The sequence below is a fragment of the Chelmon rostratus genome, chromosome 5 (assembly GCF_017976325.1).
Source record: "Chelmon rostratus isolate fCheRos1 chromosome 5, fCheRos1.pri, whole genome shotgun sequence".
Classification (NCBI taxonomy): domain Eukaryota; kingdom Metazoa; phylum Chordata; class Actinopteri; order Chaetodontiformes; family Chaetodontidae; genus Chelmon; species Chelmon rostratus.
In genome coordinates, this window is record NC_055662.1 from 7,245,769 (window position 1) to 7,266,016 (window position 20,248).

At 42.2% G+C, this 20,248-nt stretch overlaps 1 protein-coding gene across 3 annotated transcripts in view; it reads right to left on the bottom strand.

Moving 5' to 3' along the window:
- Positions 1-9,578: 9,578 nt before the first annotated feature.
- Positions 9,579-20,248, bottom strand: part of LOC121607097 (tight junction protein ZO-2-like) — a 77,950-nt gene continuing 67,280 nt past the window's right edge. For 2 of the 3 annotated variants that reach the window (XM_041937772.1, XM_041937771.1), the window contains exons 17-23: positions 19,338-19,548; positions 19,120-19,220; positions 18,454-18,663; positions 16,627-16,734; positions 14,285-14,785; positions 13,800-13,885; positions 9,579-13,081 (exon numbers count right to left, since the gene is read on the bottom strand). In XM_041937772.1, coding sequence (XP_041793706.1) covers positions 12,937-13,081; positions 13,800-13,885; positions 14,285-14,785; positions 16,627-16,734; positions 18,454-18,663; positions 19,120-19,220; positions 19,338-19,548 — 1,362 coding nt within the window. In that variant the 3' untranslated portion in view covers positions 9,579-12,936. Of the gene's footprint in view, positions 13,082-13,769; positions 13,886-14,284; positions 14,786-16,626; positions 16,735-18,453; positions 18,664-19,119; positions 19,221-19,337; positions 19,549-20,248 lie in introns of all 3 variants that reach the window. The other variant, XM_041937773.1, reaches the window with a different exon arrangement.

Genomic DNA, 20,248 nt, shown 5'->3' on the forward strand with positions numbered 1-20,248 from the left:
GATGGTCTGCCAGCGCTGTGCGTTGTCAGCCAGCTGTTTGTTTCTGGCCTCCAGCTGTCTGAGTCTGGTCTCCCAGCTCTGTTCCCTCTCGGCCAGCTCCTTTGTGAAGTTGGTCTTGAGAACTTCAGCGCCATCTGTGGCCGCTGCGAGCATTTCAGAGAGATGCTCTTTCTCCTCTGTGAGGTCCAGGATCTGGGCGTCCCTCTCCTGCAGCTGCTGCTCCAGCTGCTTCACCTGCATCTGCAGTCTCTTCTGAGTCTCTGCCATCTCGCTGTTCTCCAGGTGCTGGATGTTTTCCACCTGGGACTCCACGCTCGTCTCTTTGGGGGAGACGTCAGATTCACCTGATGCGCTGCTCTCACTGCTGTTTTTCAGTCTACGTATTTCCTCTTCCAAGTTGGACACAGTGTAGACGTGTCTGCGCTTCGCATTCAGGAGCTGATCCCTTTCAAACCAGGCGCGGTTCAACTGGACTCTCAGAAAGTTGTTCTGGTGGCGACTCTGCTCAAGAGCAGAGTGCAGACGGAGAAATTCTCCGGGATGGATCGGATTGCCCTGAGAAACAGGGCCAACAAAGTGATCCCTGTTTCTTGGGTTAGGGTTTCTGGGGTTGCGTCGGTAAGCCATTGGACTGTCTGTAGCGGACTGTACTGGTCTCTAGTGGACTGTATTTGTCTGTTGCAGTCTGTAATTGTGTGCGAAGATCGTAGTAGAACACTCAATAAAACGCGCTTGTGTGTGTAGCTGATTCAAGTCATTAATTCTGTGTTGGGGGCAGGTTCAATCATAGATCAACGCGCTTGAACTCTGACGTCTTGATGACGACAAACATTTGTGGGCGGGGCTATTCCAGGATCACGTGGTTGCAGACTTTTTTTTTTAAATTCATGCTATTTTTTCACTTTTAGAGTTTAAAAATTTTGGAGTATTATAATATAATTACACCTTACTATTTCATGTTAAATTCCTGGGGGGGTTATACAGGCCAATCAATATTTGTGATTGTACATATACATTTTTCTGTAAATGCAAGTTCAGTTTTAGATTTCTAAGTATGTTCACAGTTATGCAAAACTTGTGTCTCCACACATTCACTCAGCTTCATTGAATTGCTGCATGTTTGTTTAGTGCCTTAAAAAAGCCTTTTGTGGTTGCACTTCTTCAGGGTGCACACAGGCCTTCCATAGTCATGCCGCAACTGTGCAAATGTGTTGTTCGGAAATGTTTTTTTTTTTTTTGTAATTTCATACCAGTTTATTTCATAAAAGCACCACAGACACAGTATATGTAGCACGTGGCAGGTTGGCTATGCTTGTTTGACTACCCCTCAGATGGTCTATTAATAAGGTGATGTAATTTGTCTCAATTTATTACAGGGTGAGACACAAGACATCCCACAAGAAGGTAGAGAAAAAACAAATCTGAGTTTACTTACAAAAAGGAAATCACTCATCTGTGCAGTTTTCATTACAAATGGACCAAGACATGTTCATCATTTGATATTTAAAAAGTGTTTCAATTTCATTTGTGCATGGTCGATTTAACTGTTCATTAAGTTGATTACCTGCAAGCCAATACTACAAATAATATGCAGTGAGTTCAGATATTTTCTAAGGTACAGTTTTGGTTGAACAGGTTAATGCTCGAGCGAATCCAACGCCTGATTAATTTGGTGAGAAATTAAGTGAGGATAATACAGTCTTTAATGCTGCAGCACATGTAGTCCATTGTTATAGATGCCAATTTCACCATGATACCATCACTGCAATAAAAATAAGCCCTTGAAGACTACACCAATGATCCTCCTTAGTGCAGAGAGAATTGTCCACCCTCAGACATTAAGCAGGACTTCAGATCTCAATAAGGTGTACAGTTCAGCAGCAGAAAATGCATCTCTAGGAACATCCCATCCTCTTTCCTGCATCAGAAGACAGCAGGGATCAAACGCAGTGTCAGCACATGGGTATTGGCTTTTGGAGGTGTGCTCTTCCTTACAAAGGGACAACTCCTCCACGTCAGTGGTCTTGAGATTGTCCTCAGCACTACACATCTCTGGAAGTGTGTCCATCAAAATAAGGTGACATCTGCTCACGCCTTTGCTCTTGTGGGAATCCCTGGTTTTCACGAGAGGCGAGTTACTGTCAGCTGCACTGACTGCTGCTCTCGGCACGTGCCAGTGAGGCACATACTAATATATAAAAAGTCTGTTTTGTCTGGTAATAAACATTGTAATAAAGCAGACTGTGACCTTTACTATTATTCATTACATGGTGCAGTGAGCGGGGGCTTCACAGGCTGATCATTTCAAGTACAAGTCAAGATATCTGGTGTAAATAATTCATAAAACATGGCTGGTTAAGGCACAGGATGATACAATATCATTGTTCTTTAACCAAAAATGCTGAACTATTATAATCATCATCATTGACTTCAGCTATCATAATAAATAATACAAGTGTGTATAACACATTATAATATAATTATATGTTCTTATTGATGTGCAGTATTTTCTATGAACACACAGCTGTGTTTTGATGCCATTCATTATCTGTTTATGCACCAGCATTCAGTTACAGATACTTCACAAGAGAAGTTTCAGTAGTTGACAGCTACATTCATAGACACTTAAAAAGACCTCATATTTAATCATATCTGTCACCATGAAAGTCAGATGTTATTGGCAATCCATCTTCTGGATGTTGAGATATTTCAGTCTGTAGAAGCTTCTTGATTGGGTCCTCACTTGGGCACTGTGCCATTCACCTTCTCTGAATAACACGTGTAATAGTGTTAAAAATGTTTCAGAAAATTTTGGATGAGTGGAAGGATTGCAAATCCGGCTCTGTGGGGTCGGTGTTAGCTGAAACAATAAGATGGCAGAAGAAAGTTGAAAAAAGATGAGGCAAAGAAGGGATTAGAAAGTTTTGTAGATTGGAGGAGGGAAATGCAGGAAAAAGGGATGTTTGGTGAAAGCGCTCCACCAAAACTGAGTGAATTTAATACTTTCATGAAGCAGGCTACAGGAACTCTAGAGCAGATCACAACACTGCTACAAGAGGCTGGGAGAATGCAGAAATGGAAGGCAGGAAAAGCAGTAAAAAAGGCAGAAAAGTTTTTAACAGACTGCCAATGTTTTCTAGGAGAAGTTAAATTCTCCATCCAATCTCTGTCCTCTGTCCAATACATGAAACTCCAGTTAAGACCTTGACTCCTCCAGAGACCTGAACAAAAAGATAAGATAGCCCATGGCCAAACTTCCACGGCTGCTCCTCCTTCCTACGCAGAAGCTGATGGAGGCCGTCAAACACCAGATGCCACTGACACAGCCTGACACACACACACAAAACCCAAAGCTTACCTCCCATGATGGGCCCTCTCATAGTCATAAGGGGGAAAAAAATCCCTTTGCTAGTGCTATCACTAGCATGCAAGTAGAATTTGCACTGGAAGTTCACCATACAGAGGAAATCTGCTGCGTTATGCCGCCTTCCACCAAATGACAGTGAGATCTGTTGTGTCAGAGAGCTATGGCAGGACAGAACAGGTGAAGACCCAGCCATAAGTTGAAACTTTTGTGATTTAGCGTGTCTCTGGTTTTGCACATGATTGCAATTGATTTTGAGATTTTCCCTTTTACATTCTTAACATGTTTTTTCCAGTTTAGTTTGTGATCAGTCACAACCCTGAGAAATTTGGTCTCCCAAACCCTTCCTATTTCAATGTTAGAGATTTTTAATTTAATATTACTTTCAGATTGGCTTTCAAATATCATAAATGTAGTTTTTATATTAACAGATAATTTGTTGACATCAAACCTGTCAGGGAGTGGGGACTAACACATAAAACGTGGCATGGACATGATCAAAGACAAGGAAAACCACTCATGACACGGAAGGACATGGACACAGATAAACCAAGGGATGCGCTAGAATCAAATTAATACGTTTATTGAGACAACGAAAATGTACAACTAAGGAAACTATAATTAACACTCTAGGGACAAGGGCTATACATACGAGGCAACACAGGGAAAAACTGAGCAATAGAAACACACTAACTCAAAACACAATGAGGCATGGATGAGACAGGGACAGCACAAGAACTCACTAACAAAACCTGGCGGGACTACGACATGACTAGAAACTTAATTACATTAACTGTGGGAGGACTATAGACAGACACGACTAGGAATAAAATAAACGGAAAACGCTCCCGAAGGAGGCGAACACAAAAGCTATGAAAACGCAACTGACAGAACTAGATAAGAAAAAACTCAAAGTTCACTCCTAAAAACGGGGAAAAAAAGAAATAAAAGTACTCAAACATAAAATCACTCTTTATCGAGGTAAACAAATCGGCAAGCTACAAAACTGACAAGAAAACAGAAACTAAGTTATGCACGTACAAACAAATAACACGCACGACAGGACTATGGCATGGGAAACTGAAACAGTTAGGGAATAACAGACAATACTAAGGGCGGGGAACACTACATAAAAGACATGAACATGAACTAAGACTAGAACAAGACGATACAATCACATAAATCACGGCTAGAGGTCCGTTTCACAAAGCAGGTTTACTGAAAACTCTGAGTATGTTAACCCTGAAATGAGGGAAACTGAGTTTTCTGTTTCACATAGGAAGGTAAGTCAAACCAGAGAAAGAGGGGTAACTCAAGTCTGTTTCACAGACAGGGGTAAGTTAAACTGAGTGAACCTAACCTGGTCGGGACCAGGTTTTACTCAAGGATCCTCGAGTTTCTGTGTCTCCGCCCTTTCAACCACACCGTATTTCATTTCCTCATTCATTCAGCAGACGAGTTTTGGCATAGTTCTGCCGTCTGTTATAAAAAAAAAAAAACATTAAAAATATCAGTCAGTGGGAAGTCCATTAGGCACAGTAGGTGGTGACTTTTTTCGTTAACATGGCATGTTAACGTCTTTTGATCATGATCCCGTGGATGAAGGTGCAGCCATACTGCGCAGAGAATTAAATATTCGTCGGGAGATCGTTATCAGACCACGATGTTCTTGCTTTTCCAGACAGTTGTCGGAAGTGGGCCACCACCCGTTCTTCGTGCATCTGCCTCTTTCTGTTAGCTGAGTAAAAGTCTGTGTTAGTTTAAATATAGGCTTATTTAACATAACATGATATAGATGAGAACACTTGTTTTCATTTTTAAATTTTATTTCATTCGTTAACAAAAAATTATATGAACACAATATAACCAATTTTACAATGAAAGGGACCCACTTAATATTTACTTTACAATGTAAAACATGATCAAAATGAGGTAGCTACCTCCATGAGATCATGCAGAGGTCTTACCTGTTTGAACAATGTTTTATTTCATTTTAAGCTGCTGCCAAGTGCGCCTCTCCCCCGCGGGATTGCACCTAAATAAAATAAATTAATAGGCAACCATTCAAGCAGTTTTGCCCTGTAATATTATTGTGATTTCAAAGGACCACATTTATACTCACGCATTGACCCGAGCAGCAATGTTCTCCCACGCCGTCTCCCTCTCCTTCGCAGCTGCAGCGGTGTTGGACTTCCGTCTAAAAACGTGTTCATATTCGCTGTATGAGCGCATTAAAATGTCTAATTTCCAGTTGCGTGAAGTACGCAGCCTTCCGCTTCCCCGTTGTCATGGTGACTCCTCAAATCAAACTAACTCAAATCTGCTATTGTGGAATCGAAAACTCAGTTTCCTATCTCTCAGAGTTTGTTGAACCTGCTTTGTGAAACGGACATTTGGACATGAACAAAGTAAACACACATAGACTGTTAGAATGACAAGACTAGAAGCAAACTTACTTGGAACGCGACACGGACATGACAAAGAAATCACACGACAAACACTCACAATGGGCGCTATGGCTAGGACAATGACTGTGGCTGTGGCTGTGGCTGTGGTAGACAGCAAGGGGACAAGACAAGGTAACGCAGACAACGACCCGACAAGGACGAAGGGGAAGACACGGACTTAAATACACTAGGGAGGAGCACTAATGGCACACAGGTGAAACACATCAGACAATTACACAGGAGGGAAAACACAGGAAGTAAAGTAAACCAAAGACACATAACAAGAACCTTCAAAATAAAACAGGAAGTAACAAAAACCAGGCAAAGACAACACCCAATGGGAAACTTTACAAAACACAAACACGATGAGGCAAGACAATACAAAAACTCTTACATAAAACGTGGCATGACTATAGACTAAGATATTAGGAATACACAGACTTGAACAGAGAAACGAACATGAACTAAGAAAACACTACAATGAACACTTACAAACTGAATAAGGCAAAAGATCAACAAGAGAACAAAAACCGGCGTGCAAGGCACGGGTCATGACAAAACCAAGTTTTGAAAACTCCAAGTTCTTGCAGAAGTTCTTGAAAATTTTCCCCTTAGGAGTTCAAATTTGTGTCATCAGCAAACATGATACATTTTAACTTGTTCGAAACATGACAAATGTAATTTATAAAAAGAATAAACAATTTGGGGCCAATGATGGAGCCCTGAGGCAATCCGCTGGTGCCCGGTTTAAATTTGGACATTGTTTGATTTATTTGAACATATTGCTGTCTGCTTTTCAGCCAGGCATGAACTGTCCCTCTAAATCTATAGTGTTCTATTTTTTCCAGTAAATAGTTATGATCAATAGTATTAAAAGTTTTACTTAAGTCTATGAAGATACCTACTGAATGAAGATCGTTGTCAATTGCATCAGCTATTTCTTCAGCCATCGTCATCACTGCATATGTAGTTGTTCTGTTCTTTCTGAATCAATATTGTTGTTCGTTTAAAATATTATATTTTTCAATAAAGTTATCTAATTATTTTATAAAGAGCTTTTCTAAAGTTGTGGCAGTAAAGCTACTGGCCTGTAGTTGTTCATACTGTGTCTGTCACCATTTTTAAAGATGGGTACTACTTTGGCTCGTTTCATGTCCTGTGGGAAGATGCCTGTCTGGAAGGAAAGCTTGCATATATACGTTAGAGGTTTTACAGTGCTATGGATGATCTTTCTATGTGTACACATATCAATAAGGTTTACATCAGTTGATGTTTTATTCTTGAACTTATTTACAACGTCAATGATATTCGTTTCTTCAATCCCACAAAGAAACATGGAATTTAGATTCCGTTTGATTAAACCAGGGGTCGACAACCCGCGGCTCCAGAGCCGCATGCGGCTCTTTCATCCCTCTGATGCGACTCCTGAAAATAATTAATGAGCATTTATTTAAAATGTATTTTATTTTTAGTCTAGTTTGGTTTGTTCGTTTTGAAACAAACACCGCGAGTGCTCACAGAAGACAGCTTATCCTGCGTAAAGATGCAGGTGACGGCGCACAGCGCTGATGTGCAGACGCTCTGCGCTGAGGTTCAGGAGCAGAAATCACAATAACCACGTTTGATTAATATTTTAATTGCCTCTTATTTAGCAGATATTCATATTTTCTTCATTGTTCAGTGAAATAGTCCTTTTATTATTCAGGTTGACAGCTGACGCGCCAGTAAAAGACTGACGGCACGCAGAGAGTGGACGGTATTTTTGGTTTGCTGCCGGTGGAGAGTGTTTTTCATAAATACAAGAAGGACTCAAATAGACACTGAGAATTTTACTTGAGATAACCTTTAACCCAATGTATTTGATTCTGAGTTCAAAATGTTTTTGTTGCATGAAGAAATGTCATTTCATCTTCTCTGCAGTCGTTCATTGATTTCATCAATGCAACACATCAGAGTTTGTTTATACATAGCATAAAGGCAAAAAAAGTTTTATGCAGTGTTTTTTCATTTTAAATGTCAAAGGGGTTTTGTGGCTCCCAATGTTTTCTTTACTGTGGGAAACGGGTCCAAATGGCTCTTTGAGTGGTAAAGGTTGCCGACCCCTGGGTCAATATGACACTGAAATGACAGCTGAGAGCAGCAGCAGAAGGATCAGTTTAAAGGTTTGACAGCAGCGAGATGATTGGCTCAAAGAGGTCATGGCAAAATCTGATTGGTTTCCTTGAAAGAATGAATGTCCTCAGTCATCTGAGTTGAGAGTGGAAAGATAAAGCAAGATAAAGAGAGAGAAATTAAATAAATAGATGTAACTGAGGGAAAGTAATGAGACTAGTGGGCCTCAAGGCTCGCCACCACCCAGGAAAATGCCACACAGAAAAAAAACAGTACAAAGACGTGTATTTCTCCTCTGGATGGGCAAGTTATTAAAATGTACTTATAAAAATCAGAATGTGACAATTTGCAACACATTGAAACCTCATATTGAACTGAAAATAGCACAAAGACAACATATCAAATGCTGAAACTGATCAATTTCATTGTTTTTGAAAATGATATCCTCATTTAGAATCTGAAGCCAGCAGCAAAAAGGTTGGGCCAGGGTCATGTTTACCCCTCTGCTGCATCACCTCTTCTTTTAACAACACTGTCGCTGTCATCTTGACAGTGGAATGTTTTTCCAGTCCTGCTCGACGTACGATTTCAGCTGCTCAACAGCTCGGGGTCTCCTTTGGCGTATTTTACGTTTCACAATGTGCCAAACGTTGACTGGCTAGCCGTTGGTCTCCTGCAGTGCTCATTGGATTGTCTGCTTTTTTTAGATGTTCCATCTTGTGATGACAGGCAAGTCAGTCAGCTCGGTGGAGTCGGTGAATTCAAAGGTCTGGACCCAGGCAGGATGTTTTTAGTACAGGAGAAGGAAGCAGTTTTTCTTTTTTTTTTGTCTGTCTTATTTCATTTTGATGGAGTCAGTTAAGATAATTAGGAACTTTAGATGTGTGTCCAGACCAGTTGTTTCCTCATCAGGCAGGTTCATTTGGACAGACACAAGATCAAGAAGGGGATCTGCCATGAAATTGTCCAGCATGTGGAAAAGGAAACTTGATTTTTGATTCTTTTATTTAGCTGAATTCACTGTCTAAGCACCTATATTTAACAAAATATCCATGGTTAATCCTGCAGCTTAGTCAAAATAAATTGTGGAATCCCACCAGTTGCCAAAAAGGTGGTGAGAAGGGTGGACTGGAGGAATATTTAAGACATCAGCTATCTCTACCTCAGACACCCATATGCCCTGTCCAGCTAGTTTCAGTCGACTGCTTTCTCCACTGTCCACTGCATTCTGACGTCCAAACCAGGTGAACCTGTTCTGAGCCACAAAGCATAGAGGGAACAACTGTCAACTGATTGGACAGACAATGAGTAGATCTAAGTGGATATACCAGGCTTTCAAGGACACTGAGAAAGGACAAGAACAGAGGATTAAAGGGTGGGGTTGGCTGTTTTAAAGCCCATTTTATGGAATATGACCTTCCATATGCACATTGAAGGATTTATCTTTGCTGTAATCATTCGTTTTCATCCTGACTATGACACAGTGCCTTCATAGGCTGACTTTCTGTAAGAAACGTCAGAATCCACAGTCCTGGCATCCTGAAGTTCGAAGTTCAGCTGAAGTCAATATGAGGCTTGAGTTGAACGACTTGATGAATCCATTGAGGAGGTATGAAATCCCGGCTTGCCGAAATGATCACGGTACATACACCACACGTGGTTAAGACTTTTTGTTTTATTTGGTGTTTTTAAGGTGAAAACATGGAAAAACTCAACAGACACAGTCCAGTCACTCTTCTCATTCTCCCCCTTTCATTTGTAATATAATCCTCTGCCATGACAAAGTACAGTATACTCCATGAGTCCAATGCCAGTCCATGTGGAGGACGTCACTCATTAGCACTTGGATTCTGACAGTAAGCACTTTGCAACTCATGTGTGGAGGTAAAGAGTGAACTGAGATATACAATCAAGCATATGTGGAACATGTGGGACACCATTCATTCACATTGATGTTGGAGCCCAAAGCAAAGACAGCTGAGTGTCTCCACCACAGACAGCAAGACCATGGCGGAACACACACTCCCACTCAAAGCTGGGACTCATCTAGCACAGGTTTCCTTCCGGGTGTAGAAATTTGTACATTGAAGATTTTACTTTTGCTGTTCTCCATGTCTGGTAGGTTTCTGTGGGGAAATGTCTGCTAGCGTACAGGAAGTCCTGTGTTTAATGTCTAAAGCTGGTGCAGAATAATAAAAGAAGTTGTGTCTCAATTCAGAGCCTTCCCTCTTGGAAGGACACAGTCCACAAACGCGGTTCGTCAGACAAAGCTGGATTACCAGCCTAGCTAAGAGGGCTACTTCCCAAGAGGCCAAAGCTTACTGTGAACTTGTTTAGGAATATGCACCACATTATCAAGTGACATGATAAAGGCCTTCAGGTGAATCCTGCTTTATTGATCTTGAGATCTTGAAGAGCGGTTCTGTGTTGAAGTCTAGGCACAACGCTCTGAGGCCGCCTTGCGAGATCATCCGGCCATACCTTCAGAGGACAGATTGTGCTTCACTGAGCCTTCATATGAAGCTGTCCTGAAATGGGACACAGCTTTGAAAAGATAAGGGTGGTGTTCTTCTATATTCTTCTTATTATCCATAAACTCCACACAAAGACCAAAACCAACAATGTGTGAGTCTGAGTCTGTGATTCTGAGTAGTTTCTTTTGAGGACATAAAAATGTGAAAAATGGCTCAAACGCATAGCTTCATTTTTTTTTAAAAGGTGCAGTAATTTCCTAAAACAGATGGACACTTCAGTTCTTATCAAACATTACTCAACCAGGTGGAAATGGTGGATTTGTTAGGGATTATTTTCAGCAGTGGATTAATACACATTTGGTGTTCTAGCAAATATTTCATGTGTCTTTAATAGTTTTTTTTTTGACAACATTTGAGCTTTATGGCACAGAGGAAAATGATACAGCAGGCTTTGAATACACACATAATATTCGTTAGAAGGATTAATTCATTGTTGGTTTGTATTGGATTTGTTGACAATAAGAAAAATATAGAATATTACCCACCGTTTCATTTAACAGGGTTGTTAGCATAGGCAGTGATAGCCACCATGGCTAAACAGACAGAAGAGGGCGCCACCTGCAGAAACGTAATGAACAAAGCATTCCAAGGCAAAGACATCACTCTACTGGCCATTCAGTAAGACTTGCAAATCATGTCTGACTGGGAGGTACAGTGCAAAAACAATACAGCAACGAATGCTGAGCACCAAAGATGGCCAAAAAAAAAAAAAAAAAAAAAAAAAATCATCTTAAGGCCCAGTCACACCAGGAAGTGGCACAGCAAAATTCACTGGACGTCCTAATAAAACATGTTGTGCTAGAAGCTTGGTGATGTAGTGACAAGCTACTCACAGCACTACTTGGCAAACTACTGTAGCCGGCGAGCTAACTGACTTTAGCGAGCCATTTAAGCTCAGTGATTGGACTGTTTTAGCAACTTTGCTGCATTCAGAGATATCGGTGATTTGGTTAAATACAATTTTACGACTAATACTAATGTTAATTACAGTAACATTTAGAAATGATGGCAAAAACTATGAAAGTTCAAAGTTGTACAAAACCAGAACTTCCCTTTAATTGAAAGCGTCCAACTTTAGTGGCATCACTAACATGCTAGCCAGTGGCTAACTAGCTTATTCAGTTTAGCAAGCTAGTGAACATGGTTGCTAACGGGACAATAGTTTTACAAAGTCTATTCAGGAAACATGTTTATCATCTCTTGTCTCATAGCTTTTCATAGCTCTTTCATGGAGTAGTCTATACTCTGAGAGAGAAGGTCATATAAAAGTGTAAAAAAGCTAACACGCTATGATAGCTTCCTTTCTTTAAACTCTCTGGCTCTTCTTCCCTTCAGAGTCACTGTCAAGACAGCTCACCACTGGTTAGTTGCCCAGGTTACAGTTCACCAAAACTGAATTTGACATGGAAGACTTGCTCAGATTTACTTGTCCACTGATTGTGCCTCACCTTTTGGCTGTTTTTCTGCTGGAGTGACCGGGCCTTTATAGCTTTGACCATGTCTGAGTATCTCAATTTCTAATTTCAAACCGGTGTTACACTCGTGTTGTTCTTGATCGAATGCTTGAGATCAGACAGTGTTTGCTCTTTCTTACACATGGCAGACGGGACTGGAGGTGCAAGGTGTGTACTGTAGTTTTGTGGCCATGTTTTGTCACTGCAGGTGACAACATACAGTACAGTGTGTGTGGGGACAGCATTAAGGTTTTGGTGTCACTGGTTCCCTGGTTTCCCTTTAAGCTTGACAGCAGCAGAGGTTTTAGTACAGCTGGGCGGCTGAGGGGCGGAGGAAAGACAACCCAAACCTCATGGGACTAAGAAAGTAAAAGGCACTTCAAAAAATTGTAACAAATTCCAGAGTTACTAGATAGAATATATATAGATATATACTGTATGTATACACAGGCATTGTCATATACGAAGGAATGCAAAGACAGAGTATAAACACTTTACTTTAGATATATATATATTATATATATGTAATAATATATATGTAACTTTTGTTGATCGTAGCTGGCAATAATAGGAGCTTAAAAAAAGCCGGGGATAGACGTGATAAAGCGCATTGTGGGTTTGTTGAGGTTTTTGTGAGGGCAAAACTCGTGGCAATAGGTTTCAGTTGGTGTGCACAAACTGAAGAGTTGCATAGGCAAGAAAATAAGTAGTTCCTAGTCACTCAGTTTTGACCGTTAAAAGTGTTACGTAAGAAAGAAACAATCAAATACAACATAAAAAGTAAAGTGAAGACAGTGTGGTCCTATCCAAATGGATAGTACAGATTGCTTTAACTTCCTTGAAGCAAAAAAAAGGCAGTTGTCCCCCCTTAAACTTTAAGAAGCAAGAGTCAGTTCAAAGTCAGCAGCTTATTTGTTGTGCAGGACGTGATGGAATGGCAAGTGTGTAAATATACTGCATGTGCAGTGCGTGTGTACATGTATGTCCAGGAGGCTGAGGGCCGACACAGCTGCTGTGTGCTGGCCCTACAGTTCAGTGTCCTGGTACTGGTAGGAGTTTGCAGTGAAGTATCCTGGCACTGCCTCTTCCTGTGCCTCCTCTTCGCTGGGGTAGAAGGGACCTCCCTCCCTGGAGGATCCAAGATTCTGGGGTTCAGGACAGGAGCTGGAGCTGGAAGGACACAGAAAATACAAGGTGCACTGAGTCCTGCCCCACTTCCAGACTAGCTTGTGTTTCGCTGGCTAAATTTTTGAGCAGACTTTCTGCAGTAAATGTGCAGTTTTCAAGCCATAACTGAGATAACCCTGACGACCCCACTTACTTAATCAGGCCGACAAGACTCCCCAAGAGCCACAGAAGACATTGTAGTGTTTTCACAGGTTTGTGTAGTCATCCTCATGACGAGTAAACTGCTACCTATTTTATGTACTCAGCAGCACAAATTTCACAATATATTGCACACATATTGAATATAAGCCTTGAATCTGCTACATAAATCTAAAATCTAAAGCTATAATCCTTCAGACTGTAAGGAAATTAGACACTATTTTTGATACTACTATTAGTGTGCTACATTTTTTTTCAATCAATATTATTTACATTCTATAATTACTACAATACTTTTACTGTTAGTGGTGGAGCCGGCCATTCCAGTCCTGTATTCAAATTGCCTTCACACACAAGGCTTTTCCAGATATGCAAATTCTGTCTCTGAAAAGTGTCTTCATCTTGCACTTGGTGATGTAATTCTCACTTCATCACAATACCAGCCTCACAGGCTGCACTATCAGGGAAATCTTGCAAACTGGGAGGATAGCAAACACTGCAGAGACACAAACACATTGACAAGCACACTCACAGCAGAGCCGTATGGCAGTAGTGAGCCTACCCGATAGGCTGTGGGCGACTGTGATCCAGCTTGGCCGTCTTCAGGGGAACAGCATAGATGTCTGGGTGCTTCTGAGAAATTTCCAACTGAAAACACAGATTACCTGATTAATGTCTCTTATGACTGTTATCCAAATTAACATGCAGCTTCTGGTTAGAAAACAACTTCCTTTTGCTCACTACAAATCCAAAACTTTTGTTAGTCCAGAGGGAGCTGTGACGAATCAGATAAACTGCAGTGTTGGTTAGGGCTTACAAGCTTAAAAAAGGTAGAGGTGTGGAAGCTACTGTATTATGCTGGAATATTAAAAGGTTGTATCAATTACATCTTCCTCTGGGTCTTCAGGGGTCTGTAGTGAAGTACTCTTTTACTCTTCTAGTTAAATCTCGAATAATATACCACACCTTTAATTATATAACAGTGCACTCCAGAACTCATCCCTCCAGATATTGGATATTGTGAATGCACCAATGAGCTATACACACCCTGGCATTGTGCGCCTCCTGCACTTCCAGTATCCTTTGGGCTCGGGCGAAGTGATCCATCTTCTCGAAGGCCTTGATCTTCCCCAGGAAGGACCTCATGGACGGATCCTCCACAGGGCTGTCCTCTGCTGCCTCCTGCTGCAGCCTACAGGCCGCCACGGTGGCACTTGACAGAGCCAGAGGAGAGTGAACTGCAACCTCTGCCGTGCTCCCAAAGCTGCTGGGTTTGGGCACCGGGGGAGGTTGGGGCGCTCCCAGGGGCCGCAGTTTGCCGCAGGAGTTGAAATGATGAGCCGGAGGCGGAGGCAGTGGGCCGGAAGAGGCAGCTGAACGGGAGATGGGTGGTGGAGGGTCGTTGTTGCTGCTGGCGGGACTGCTGCTGGAGGGGGAATCGTAACTTCGGCTGGAGCTAGGGGGTGGAGGGTGGTGTTGACGGTGGTGATGGTGTGGGTTCGTGGAGCCTGATATGAGGACTGGATCTTCCCTCAGAGACAGTTTCACCTGACCAAGGAGAGGAACATTAGAACCAGAACAGATACTTCTACAATAAGCACAACCATGTAACACAAACCTTTCTAGCTTTCAAACAACTATCAGCAAACATTGCTGGTGTCCAGCTGTTCAACACCAAGCAGAAACTCCCATGATACAGGGTCCGGTCCTTCAGTTTTTCGGTTTGTAATTCAGAGCAGAACAGAGTCTGAGAGAGATGAGCGATCACAGGGTCTTCTGAGTGATGGGACAACTGAACGTCCAGAGGCAGAGGAGCACCGGTTTTGAGCTGGGGCGCAGGGATTAACCATGGCTTGGAGGTAGCAAGGAGCAGCTTCCTTCACTGCCCTGTGGGCCAGCACCAGAGTTTTGAACTGGATGCGACCAGTAACAGGGAGCCAATGCAGTGAGTAGACAAGAGGAGTGATGTGGGAACAGTTGGGAAAGTTGAATACCAGGTGGGCAGCAGCGTTCTGGATTAGCAGGATCCAGGCAGAAGATGACGAGTGCCTCAAATCAACACCTGTGCTGTCTGCTCACAGAGGAAGAGGTGACTCCTCCTGATGTTGTAAAGGAGAAACTGATGGGGGTGGGTGACTGCTGTCATGTTTTCCAAGGATGACAGTTTGTCTCCCGGTGTCACTCCCAGGTTCCTCAGCCTCCAAACTGGAGACCCTTACCCCCCGTGGAACATAGGCTCGGTCTAGTCCAGTTTGAGCTTTAGATGGTGGCCCAGGCAGAATATGGCAGAAATGGAATATAACATTCACCAGTATGTATGTATGACCTTTAAGGCAAGTTTGTCCGTTTTAGTGGTAGTTTGGGTTCAGAACTGACTGGTGTATAAAGTCTCAGTACATCAAAATACCTATTCATCAAAAAACAAATGTGTCAAACAACACTGTAGTTCAGACTTTAAAGCTACACTTAAAACCGGCTATGAGAGATGAAAGGCACAAAGGAGTAAAGTATATATTCGACCTACAAGATCCTCCTCAGAGCTGAGGAAGATTCATTTGGAGCCTTGCAGTGTGCAGACCTTTCTCCTTTGTGTCCTGCAGTGATATTTGTCTTTTTATTGCACCTGAATAATTTTCCAAACAGCAGCTCCTCAACAACTTTTACTTTGAATAGACATGAAGACTAATCATGTACATCAGCTGCTGTGGTGTTTTGTTGGAATGAAAACCTGAACATTAACATCCATAAACTGAGGGGAATTCTGGGTACCCATCTGGTCCAACGAGCTGCTGAACAGCAGAGGGACTGGTTGCTCCATATCAGGCTGTTCCTCAGAGAAGGGCAGCTCCCAAGGCAAAGAGCTGCCGCTGTGGTCAGAGTTACTGTAGGCTGTCATACTTACCGTTTGCTACTAAAACATATTGTCATCTTCTTGACTATATAGCAATACATTTGCTTTTGATATGCGGTGAAGAGTTGAGGATGCTTGAGTCTTACCTACTTTGTTAGACCACACCACACCACAAGGCAGCCATTAGAAACCACCTCAAACCACAAACAGCACATGGTGTAATACAGCATTTACATTTACGTCTTAACCAACCAGTTCCTGTTCAGGAGCTGAACATCCCTTTCTGTGTACATGCTGTCCAATTTGACTTTTACTTAATTAATTTAATTAAGTTGATTTTTTTGGCCATTTGGGGAGGGTTACCTATATGACACATTATCATCTTATAAAGCTGATATGGCAAATGTGTCAGCAAATATGCAAAATGGCTGCTCACAAATCCAGCAGACACAGAGCAACATAAGAGCAGTAATGTAAAATAATTTCCAACAGAGAGGAAGGTGGAGTGGACTGTCGCTCTACTGTATGTCTCTCTCACCTTATTGTCTGGTAAGAAGACAGGTGGAGGGCTGCACCTGTTGAGGACTTCCCGGCTGCTGATTTTCCTCATGCGACTCCTGATGTCTGGACTATACCTGCGCAAGATCTACACACACACACACACACAAACAAACATTGTACAGATCCATACAGTACACAGGACAGGTCAGTTGGCAGCACCATGACAGGGGTTGGTGTTCCTCATGTTCATGTCAAAGACTTGCTGATCCCTTCATTCAGTCTGATAAGATGCACTTTCACAAACTGACTTTGGTTCGTTTGGCAGCAGCCTGATCTCAGAAATAATCATGAAAATGACAAGTTATATTTTCAAGCATTTGTTTTTTTGTTTTGTTTTTTTATTATAGTGCCATCCTCCTTCTTTCTTTTCATCTGTTTGTCTTTTGATGATGATCAATTCTAATAATTCTAAATTATTATTTGTTCTGCTATTGTTATTTTGTAACTTTTTTGTTTTACATGCTTATTTCATGCAGTTTTTCTATGTTTGGTCAGCCCGGTGAAAGTGTGGGGTTGATATAAAGGAGAGGCACATAGGGTAGGGTAAATAGTAAAATTCAATAAAAAGATTTAGGAAGATATTTTCAAGCATTTGTCCCAGAGTACTCAAGCCCTGACTTGACACAAAGACACAGAAAGGTTTAAAAGTGAGGCTTTTGAAATGTGTTGTTTCGACAGCATCTATGGTGTGTGCCTCTGATGCAGCTCTCCTGATGTATTAAGGAAGTAAATACCGTACACTGTAGATACAGCCTTTAAAACCTGTGTTACCTAATTTTTTAGTTAACAAAACAAGCGCTGAGCAAAAGCCAATTATAGTTTCCTGTCATGGCAGGCTTAGAGATGTAATTCCCTGTCTGCACTGCAGATGGCAGCACCATCCTGAGAGTGGAGGGAGGAAAGCCTGGAGAATTGAAGTGTGTGTCTCAGGCTGTGCGTTTATGAGAGCGTGTGTCTGACATGATCATATAGCACTTAACACTTAGCCAACACAGTGAAGATGTGCTCGGTTCCAGAGTCCTGAGGCCTTGACAGCAAGTATATATATATATAATATTTGATATATTTATCAACTATAGAGAAAATTACATCAACCTAAAAAGTGTGTCAGACAGATTCACAACTTTTCACTAAGACCAACAAGGTGGATTACATCAGTCCAGTTCTCACATATTTGCACTGAAGTCCTCTGTGTGTTCAAGAATTCATTTTAAGAGATACAACTGTTGGTTTATAAAGAAGTGAAGAATGAAGGTGACGTTCTAAACCATCCACACGTCTCCAAGGATCTGAAACAGGTTTGCTAACTGTTGCCATGGTCAAAGATAAACAAGGAGAGGCAAGATTCAGACTCCCAGAAAACTGGTTTCTGTTCAACTGCTCCAGCTTTCAGGTCTTTTTAACTGAGGCTTCAGACTTTTCTGTCCGCGCCTGCCTTTTATTAAAACAAATGAGAAGCTATCTCTTCATATCTTCCACTGCGCTGCGCCTTTACATTCTGTATGTATTCTGAATGTCTTGGAGGAAAAAGTGAAAGTGTGCGGCATTAATCCCAGTGTATGTTGTATTTATTGTGTCTCACCCGATCTATAATAGCAGGGTTTTCACCCTGTGAGTGTGAGTATTTACAACACGTATCAACAGTGTATGTGGATGTGGTTAGATGACACTTCATACAAACTAGCTTGTTTGAAGAATATTGAAACCTAAACCAAAGTGAGGTACAAGTGCCTGCATGGAAGCTTGTTTGTTTGTGTGTTTTTGTATGTGTGTACGTGTGTGTGTGTGTGTGTTTGACTCCGACCTCCTCAGCTGTCACAGGTTCAGACGAGCGGCTGATGGCGGAAATGTGCATCGTCTCCACATCCGGCTCATTGTCGGTGTAGGTCCCGCCCTCGTCGGCAGTGTCGTCCAGGTCGGAGGTCAGCCGGCTGTCCATGCTGAGGTAGTCGGCGGACAGGAAGGACAGACGCTCCACGTCCTGGCAGTCCAGATCACTCTCTACTCCCTCCAGCTAGAAGAGACACATGGTGGATCTTGGGTGTACAGGCAGGAAGGATGGACAGACGGATAGCACAAGAACAAGAGAGAAGAAAGAAAGACAAACAGAGCCGAGCTGTAGAGCACTACTGGTAGGAAGTAGGTAGACACACAGTGAGCATGCTCAGAGCGCACACACAAGTGGCTGCTATGACGATGACAGGAAGATAGAGGGGCAGTTAGTCCACTACAGATCAATAACAGCAAACTATGGTATACACTCAGTTGCCAGTTTATTAGGTACACATAACTAAAACTAATGCGGTCTAACAGTCCTACAATAAATGTTCCCTTCATGAAGGTACTAATGTGTTTGCGTTGAAACAGCTTTAGAGAGGTGTTGGTACAACTTTCTGAACATTGTGGAGGATTGTTTGTGGTGTTGTTGAACTGTGTTGCGTTATACACACACGTTTGTGTGTGTGTTTACCTTGCCGTCAGAAACCCAGACAGCCTGCATCTGCTGCTCTCTGATGGAGTCTTTGACGCTGCCGTACCAGGCATCGTTGGCTGAGTTCAGATCAATGGTGGCTGGATGAGAAAAGCATCCAACCTCAGCAAACGCACTCAAATAAGAGCAAATATGCAGTTGCAGCTGTAATACCGTGCATTACGCCTGATGAGTCTCTGTATGTGTGTTGATTGTACCAGTGAATAAATGAGAGCAGGTCTTCCTCAGTTTGACCGACTGCTCGTAGAGTTTGCGGGCGCTGCGGTTGGAGTTGGGGATGATCCTCTGTCTCATGGTCTTGATCCCGTGCTTGCTGTCTGGGTTGAAGAAGATGACGATAGGGTACCACTGGGTGTAGTTTAGGGTGTCCACTGCCTTGGGTGTCACATCCAGCAGGGCGTGCTTGTCCTGTGTGGTGTGAGGAATGTAGGTCATTGTCTCACCAGACCAGCTGTGGAACAGCTCACATTGCAGAGGTTCTCATCTTTTTGTTATTGTTTGTTTTATCTACAATTTAGGGGGAAAGTTGGTACTAAAAATGGTAACTAAAAAGTAAGAGTCACTTACGGCCTTGGTCTTTCATTTACAATTAATGAAAAATCCGCTGATGTGTGTGTGTTCGTTTTAAAGGACACATCCACATCCAGCAGGTAAACATTTGACCGTCCTCATACAAAGTAAACGCTGAATCCATAGCCACAAACATGCTTGGTGGTTTTTGCTGCTGCAGCCTGACTGGGTTTGATATGACCAGTAGCTGATGGTGGCTAATGGCTAAACTTTAGATAGACACTGCTGTGCAAGTGTAATCGGTCAAGTTACCATCTGCACGACTCCTCTCTACTTCTACTACTGTTGCACTACATTTGAGAATTTACTATTATCCCATAATTGTGGCTTCAGGCCACAGCGGCCGCTGTTTAGCAAAGCTGACACAGGCTCACTTTAAATAGAAAATTAAAAAGGGAAACTGGAACTTCCTGAAAGAAAAGAGATGGGGGATGAGCAGCCCTCAGGTCTGACTGCTCTCAAACCAGCAGAAATGAAAATGGGCCAATGCACAAAAATCTGTCCTTTCTGTGACACCAAGTACACAGGGCTTATGTTG